The sequence below is a fragment of the Nerophis ophidion genome, linkage group LG17, assembly GCF_033978795.1.
Source record: "Nerophis ophidion isolate RoL-2023_Sa linkage group LG17, RoL_Noph_v1.0, whole genome shotgun sequence".
NCBI lineage: Eukaryota > Metazoa > Chordata > Actinopteri > Syngnathiformes > Syngnathidae > Nerophis > Nerophis ophidion.
Window position 1 is genome coordinate 50915094 of NC_084627.1, and position 8655 is coordinate 50923748.

At 43.6% G+C, this 8655-nt stretch overlaps 1 protein-coding gene across 1 annotated transcript in view; it reads right to left on the bottom strand.

The window, feature by feature from the left end:
• Nucleotides 1-8655, bottom strand: part of LOC133536528 (cilia- and flagella-associated protein 44-like) — a 48431-nt gene that overhangs the window by 13178 nt on the left and 26598 nt on the right. The window contains exons 18-21 of the mRNA XM_061877149.1: nt 7131-7261; nt 4259-4467; nt 4055-4190; nt 832-1009 (exon numbers count right to left, since the gene is read on the bottom strand). Of these exons, the coding sequence (XP_061733133.1) occupies nt 832-1009; nt 4055-4190; nt 4259-4467; nt 7131-7261 (654 nt within the window). The remainder of the gene's footprint in view (nt 1-831; nt 1010-4054; nt 4191-4258; nt 4468-7130; nt 7262-8655) is intronic.

Here is an 8655-nt window from a genome sequence, read left to right on the forward strand (position 1 = left end):
AGAGTCCAGTCCATAGTGGATCTAACATAATAGAGAGAGTCCAGTCCATAGTGGGGCCAGTAGGAGACCATCCCAAGCAGAGACGGGTCAGCAAAATAGCTTCAAAGTCGGTTAGCACAACCAAAATAAGGCGCACTGTCGAGTTTTGAGAAAATGAAAGGAGTTTAACGATGCTTTATTGTCCGAAAAATACGATTGTCTTACCGGCCCATCGTCTTCCTTTCTCCTGCATCTTCGTTCCACCTCTTAGTGGGCTGGCCTATCGGATTCTTGGGGTGGCACGTGCCACCGCAAACCACCCCCTAGACAAGTTACCAGGGTTGCCCCGATACCAATAATTTAATACAGGTACCAAAATGTATATCGACAATTTTCGATACAACGAAAAATGTCAGTACTGGCTTTATTTTAACACAATATCTTACACACATGACACACTCCCAATCAAAGAACAATTTTACAAAGTGAAAACATAAATGAAAAGGCATTGAAGTGGCATCGACCATGAAGGGAACGCCTTCCCTTTGCTCCTCGACTACAGTCTGCACCGGACCCAACAGCAGGACAGGTGTAACAAATACATTATTACCTGTCACTCTTTATAACTCTTGTGCAGATCTGAATGCTTATTATTTAAATGTTTACCTAAGTTTGAAGCAAAGGTGGTAATACTAGTCCGCGTGTTTTAAAGCAGCTGTTGTGTATATGTGCCCCTTTAAGAATGGCAGTATGTGGCTAGGTTAGGAGAGGTATTGCTAGCATGTGCATGAGTGTCAATAGCAGGGTGGATGTGCCCTGTGAAAATGATAAATAAAGTGACTGTTTGTTTACCTTGTTCTCCAACTCAATCATCTCAGCTTTCTTTCTGTCCGCACTCATTCGCAGATGTTTTGGTACAGTGAAGTTTTTATCCGTCTTAAGTTTCAAGTCTCCAATGGTCTCTTTGGCTACGTAGATGGCCTGCACGTCCCGGGGATCTTCGCAGTCCTTGTGTGGCTTCTCTGCATAACTGAAACAATAAATATCATTTATATACAGCTTTAATAAGCGGGACCAGGAAACTTACATGTTTCTGGCACTGAGGCTGGCAGAGATATACAAACCCGAAACCAGTGAAGTTGAGACCACGGCCACTCTACCAACCGAGCTACACCGGGTCGGTAAAGCTCGGTTGGTAGAGTGGCCGTGCCACCAACTTGAGGGGTTGCAGGTTCGATCCCCGCTTCCGCCGTCCTAGTCACAGCTGTTGTGTCCTTGGGCAAGACACTTTACCCACCTGCCCCCTGTGCCACCCACACTGGTTTAAATGTAAAAATTAGATATTGGGTTTCACTATGTAAAGCGCCATGAGTCACTAGAGAAAAAGCGCTATATAAATATAATTCACTTCACTTCTTGTGTAAATCGTGAATAAAAACAGAAGATAATGATTTGCAAATCCTTTTTCAAACTATATTCAATTGAATGGACTGCAAAGACAAGAGACTTAACGTTCGAACTGGTAAACCTTGTTATTGTTTGCGAAAAGTAGCTCATTTGGAATTTGATGCATGCGACATTTTCCAAAAAAGCTGGCACAAGTGGCAAAAAAGACTAAGAAAATGGAGGAATGCTCATCAGACACTTATTTGCAACATCCTGCTTGCGAGGTTTTTATGGTGCCTTCAAGTACCACTGAACAGAGTAGGACAGACAACGCCCGTCAGAAGTGATACATAATTAGGAACGATTTAATTTGTTGTGCACTTTTCATTTAAATAATTCTTAAAGTGCTATTGTACGAACCAATATTTATAGGACAACAATAAAAGATTAGCTATGAGACTGCAAAAATTCAGTGAAACAAAAATGGTAAAAAAATGGTAAAATGGGTTGTACTTGTATAGCACTTTTCAACCCCTTTTTAAGGAGCGCAAAGCGTGTTGACAGTATTTCCACATTCACCCATACATTCACACACTGACGGCAGGAGCTGCCATGCAAGGCGCTCACCAGGACCCATCAGGAGCAAGGGTGAAGTGTCTTGCCCAAGGACACAACAGACGTGACTAGGATGGTAGAAGGTGGGGATTGAACCAGGAACCCTCAGATTACTGGCACAGCCACTCTACCAACTTTGCCACGCCGTCCCCAAACAAAACAAACACAAGAAATGCAAACAGTGTGTCTATTTTTGAGTTATGTTTGAAAAGCTTTTTGAGCATATTCCACAATAATAATGGTAACTGTGATGATTTTGGTCACAATAACTGTGATTGGAACTTCTCATATGGTTAAATCCCTACTGTATTGTTACACACATCATTCAAATATGTCTTCTACCCCTGAAAGATAGAGAAGACATAGATGGACACATTTTACCTTTGCAAGGTGGACAAGAAGACACTTTGTAAACTCTGTGGCTTCATTTTCTCTGGTAAAAATACAACCAACTTGAAGAGTCTTAGGCAGGCAAATAATTTACGCGACAGTAAGTAGGCCTTAACTAATATTTCCAAATGACTCATACTGTACTGAATTACTGTTACTGTTAAAGACAGTAGAGAAGGAGCAAGACTGCTTACTCTACTTTTGTTCGACGCTTAGGTGAGTTTGCCCGCCAATCTCGAATAAAATTAGTTTGTTTCTTCGTGTGACCATTTTAGTAATTTGTTATTGATAATTAAGAAATAATGCTAAATTTCAGCTAACACAATAACACACAATAAGGTTTAGTGTGAAATGTACTTATTGAAATATTCATGGAGTGCAGGTCTTGTATGAATTAGCTTTTTCAGATGGTCTGCAATAACAATTAATAAAAGTGCTCTCAAAACAATCCATCCATCCATCTATCTTCTTCCGCTTATCCGAGGTCGGGTCGCGGAGCCAGCAGCCTAAGGAAGGAAGCCCAGACTTGCCTCTCCCAGGCCACTTGGTCCAGGCCAGCCGGGAGACATATTCTTCCCAACGTGTCCTGGGTCTTCCCCGTGGCCTCCTAGCGGTTGGGCATGCCCTAAACACCTCCCTAGGGAGGCGTTCGGGTGGCATCCTGACCAGATGCCCAAACCACCTCATCTGGCTCCTCTCCATGTGGAGGAGCTCAAAGTAAAGCCGCCTCCTCCGGATGGCAGAGCTTCTCACCTTATCTCTAAGGGAGATCCCTGCCACCCGACGAAGGAAACTCATTTGGGCCGCTTGTACCTGTGATCTTGTCCTTTCGGTCATAATCCAAAGCTCATGACCATAGGTGAGGGTGGGAACGTGGATCGACTGGTAAATTGAGAGTTGTGCCTTCCGGCTCAGCTCCTTCTTCACCACAACGAATCGATACAGCGTCCGCATTACTGAAGACACCGCATCGATCCGCCTGTCCATCTCACCATCCACTCTTCCCTCACTGGTGAACAAGACTCCGAGGTGCCTGAATTCCTCCACTTGGGGCAAGGTCTCCTCCCCAACCCGGAGATGTCACTCCACCCTTTTCCAGGCGAGAACCATGGACTGGGACTTGGAGGTGCTGGTTCCCATCCCAGTCACTTCACACTCGGCTGTGAACCGATCCAGTGAGAGCTGAAGATCCCGGCCAGATGAAGCAGAGACCTAATCCTGCAGCCACCAAACCGCATCCCCTCAACGCCTTGACTGCGCCTAGAAAATTCTGTCCATAAAAGTTCTGAAGAGAATGGGTGACAAAGAGGCAGCCTTGGCTGGGACCAACCCTCACTGGAAACGGGTCACACTTACTGCCGGCAATGCGGACCAAGCTCTGACACTGATCATACAGGAAGTGGACTATGTTCTGACACTGATCATACAGGAAGTGGACTATGTTCTGACACTGATCATACAGGGACTGGACCGCCACAATCAGACAATACCTCATACTCTGAGCACTCCCCTCTGTTGTCTGCTATATTTTACATATTTATTTCAAAAGACTGTTACTAAAACTAAATTAAAAACAGGTGTCAGAATTAACTCTGCTTGGATGTTATATGAAAACCAGGATATTTCCGACCCCCATCGGTCCTCTCAGCTACTAAGTATAGATGTTGTCGGCTGCCACACTCACAGTTTATCCCATTCCTGCTTCCTCTTTGCAATTTTGGCTCGGGCTTGTTCAGCTTTCTCTGTAGCCTTTTGCATCCTCTCAACCTGCCGATCTTGTGCGGCAGGACGAGGAGTCTGGGTGTGAGCTACATCTTCCTCTGGGGAGCACAGGATCACCAGGTAATTATTCATGTGTAATATTTGACAGGAACATTTATTGCCTCACCATCTGTTTCACTGCTACTGTCTTTTGCAGGCTGGTCTCTGGGCTTTCTGCGTTCAACCAGAGGGGTTCCATGTACATCAAACTCGCTGGATGTGGTCTGCTGTTGAGGTTGGGTTGATGAAAGTGCTAGAATATGGTAGGTGGAGACTTTGTGGCTCGTGCGGATGGCAAACACGGTGACGACGTCAGGATCTGTGTAGCCATTGAACCTGAAAGCAAAACACACTAATCGGGATTTTTCTTGTGGTTGAAGGCTGGTTGTAAAAGTTTTTTACGACAATCTGAAGCTCTTTGCGAGGATTTGGCAGATCACTTCAGAACTGAGATCAAGGACATGGGATCTAGTTTCTTATCGTTCTATCTGGTAAAACACATTACCGTATTTTCCAGACCATCAGGCCTACTGGATTAAAAGACGCACTGCAGATGAGCGGGTCTAGTCAGGTCTATTTTTATACAAAAGCCGCTAAGAACAGTGGTATTGTTGCTCCACTCCATCCCATTGATTCAATTTTCGTGCCTGAGCTGCCAGTTTTTTTTTTTGCAGCTTATGTAAAAAATATATTGTAATGTATTTGTGGAAGGAGATGTTGCCAGAGCTGCCTGCAGGAGCAAAAGTCACCGCCTCTGTTCATGGTGCTGAGGACAGAGCACCATCAGACGGGGGTGTGGCAGTGCTGACGGCGAGACACAGCTGGCAGTAGGCGGCCGGAAGCAGGAGGAGAGAGAGGATACGGACGTGACTGAGAGGTCACGTTCTACTGGAGAGAAAAACTTTAGTTGAAACATTATTATTAAAACCTTGTTAAAACCTGCACGCTTGGCTCCTGTGCCGTGTCTGACAGTGGGACTGCTCGGAAGTAACTTCCACAATATTCATCAGGGGACACAGTATCACTTTTCACAGTTCCGCTTATGATTGATCAATCAATGTTTAATCAATCAATGTTTACTTATATAGCCCTAAATCACTAGTGTCTCAAAGGGCTGCACAAACCACTACGACATCCTCGGTAGGCCCACATAAGGGCAAGGAAAACTCACACCCAGTGGGACATTGGTGACAATAATGACCCAGTGGGACGTCGGTGACAATGATGACTATGAGAACCTTAGAGAGGAGGAAAGCAATGGATGTCGAGCGGATCTAACACGATACTGTGAAAGTTCAATCCACAATGGATCCAACACAGTCGCGAGAGTCCAGTCCAAAGCGGATCCAAGACACAGCAGCGAGAGTCCCGTTCACAGCGGAGCCAGCAGGAAACCATCCCAAGCGGAGGCGGATCAGCAGCGCAGAGATGTCCCCAGCCGATACACAGGCGAGCAGTACATGGCCACCGGATCGGACCGGACCCCCTCCACACGGGAGAGTGGGACATAGAAGAAAAAGAAAAGAAACGGCAGATCAACTGGTCTAAAAAGGGAGTCTATTTAAAGGCTAGAGTATACAAATGAGTTTTAAGGTGAGACTTAAATGCTTCTACTGAGGTGGCATCGCGAACTGTTACCGGGAGGGTATTCCAGAGTACTGGAGCCCGAACGGAAAATGCTCTATAGCCCGCAGACTTTTTTTGGGCTTTGGGAATCACTAACAAGCCGGAGTCCTTTGAACGCAGATTTCTTGCCGGGACATATGGTACAATACAATCGGCAAGATAGGATGGAGCTAGGCCGTGTAGTATTTTATACGGAAGTAGTAAAACCTTAAAGTCACATCTTAAGTGCACAGGAAGCCAGTGCAGGTGAGCCAGTATAGGTATATATGTATGTATATATGTATATAAAGGTATATACAGTACAGGCGTAATGTGATCAAACTTTCTTGTTCTTGTCAAAAGTCTAGCAGCCGCATTTTGTACCAACTGTAATCTTTTAATGCTAGACATGGGGAGACCCGAAAATAATACGTTACAGTAATCGAGGCGAGACGTAACAAACGCATGGATAATGATCTCAGCGTCTTTAGTGGACAGAATGGAGCGAATTTTAGCGATGTTACGGAGATGAAAGAAGGCCGTTTTAGTAACGCTTTTAATGTGTGCCTCAAAGGAGAGAGTTGGGTCGAAGATAATACCCAGATTCTTTACCGTGTCGCCTTGTTTAATTGTTTGGTTGTCAAATGTTAGAGTTGTATTATTAAATAGAGTTCGGTGTCTAGCAGGACCGATAATCAGCATTTCCGTTTTTTTGGCATTAAGTTGCAAAAAGTTAGCGGACATCCATTGTTTAATTTCATTAAGACACTCCTCCAGCTGACTACAATCCGGCGTGTTGGTCAGCTTTAGGGGCATGTAGAGTTGGGTGTCATCAGCATAACAGTGAAAGCTAATACCGTATTTGCGTATGATGTCACCTAGCGGCAGCATGTAGATGCTGAAGAGTGCAGGGCCAAGGACCGAACCCTGGGGAACTCCACACGTTACCTTAACGTAGTCCGAGGTCACATTGTTATGGGAGACACACTGCATCCTATCAGTAAGATAAGAGTTAAACCAAGACAGGGCTAAGTCTGACATACCAATTTGTGTTTTGATACGTTCTAATAAAATATTATGATCGACGGTATCGAAAGCAGCGCTAAGATCGAGGAGCAGCAACATAGATGACGCATCAGAATCCATCGTTAGCAATAGATCATTAGTCATTTTTGCGAGGGCTGTCTCCGTCGAGTGATTTGCCCTGAAACCGGATTGAAAGGTTTCACATAGATTGTTAGACGCTAAGTGTTCATTTAACTGCTCCGCAACAATTTTTTCAAGGATTGATGAGTGAAAACCTCTAATTTCAGAATCTCTCCGAGAAATACAAGCTGTTTCATGTTTATTAAATAACACAATAAAGCCATTCAAGCCACGTAAAGTATGAGTACCAGTCCTGTAGTTTGTTCAGTGCTAAATGGGAGTGCTCCTCTTCCCAGCTCATCTGGTATTGGACTTCCTCCAGTCGCCGGGTTTTCTCCATCTCAGCCTGCTCTTCAAAACGTTGGTCCAGTAGCATTTCCTACAAACACATGGATACAATTGAGCATGTTGCAATTTTTACTTTAAATTACAAACTGATTAAAAAATATATTTAAACTGGTGTCCCTCTAACATTCCACGGTCTGGATCCGCCTATTTGCTAATGACCCCGAGCTGAACGTTAAGACACCTTTACTGTCAGAGCTTACGTCAAACTTTTGAGTGCCCCTTACCTAAACCAATATATGCACCTTTAAAAAGCTTTAAAAAGTTTAGAAATGTCATGTGTCCCTTATTATAAACAACATAACCATTGCAGTTAGTGAGTTAGCAACATATCTCCAAAAGTTACGGGCAAATTTTCATGAAACTTTCAGGAAATGTCTGAAATGAGATGAGGAAAAATGATTGACATGTTGGGCCTGACCATTACTACCACATTTACGTTACAAGCCTCAAGTTCTGTGGGAGTGTATGCGAGCATGTCCGCTTCCAACCACAGAGACAAAAGGGGTGTCTGTCAAAAGTCTTCTTTTGTTCCGATATAAATAATTCAAAAAAGAAATGAGTAATTTTTTATGTTATTTTCAGAAAGTGTCAGAAATTGGATTTAGGAACATGTGATGATCCAGATCACCGTGTGGATTCAGGACTTTTTTACAATTTTGGAGGTAGGACCTGGCGGTGTTCTCCGCTCTCCGAGTGCTTTTTTAATCCTCAATAAAATGTGTTTGTATTTTTGAATGCCTGGTACATACAGTATATATATATATATATATATATATATATATATATATATATATATATATATATATATATATATATGTATGTGTGTGTGTGTATATATCTATATATATATATATATATATATATGTATGTACATGTATATATGTGTATTATATATATTTACATATATATATACATATATGCATACATATATATGTGTATATATATATGTATGTATATATCCAAATATATACATACATATGTGTATATATGTATATATATATGTGTATATACTGTATCCCGTATTGGCCTGGCCTCTGCTACCTTTGGAAGGCTACGGTCCAGGGTTTTCCTGAACAGGAATCTAACCATCTCCACCAAGACAGTCGTGTATAGGCAGTCTGCCTCTCCACGCTACTCTATAGTTCCGAAACCTGGACACCCTACCAGAGGCACATCCAGAGTCTCGAGGCCTTCCACATCCGCTGCCTCCAAAGGATCCTAGGTCTGACCTGGGAAGACAGGGTGCCCTATACTGAAATTTATGACCGGACCAACACACCCAGCATCACAGCACTCCTTGGCCAAAAACACCTAAGATGGGTCGGACATGTGATTCGTATGCCAGCCACCGCCTACCCCGTCAAATATTGTATGGCCAGCTTTCCGTCGGTCAAAGGTCTGCCGGGGGCCAGAAAAAACGGTACA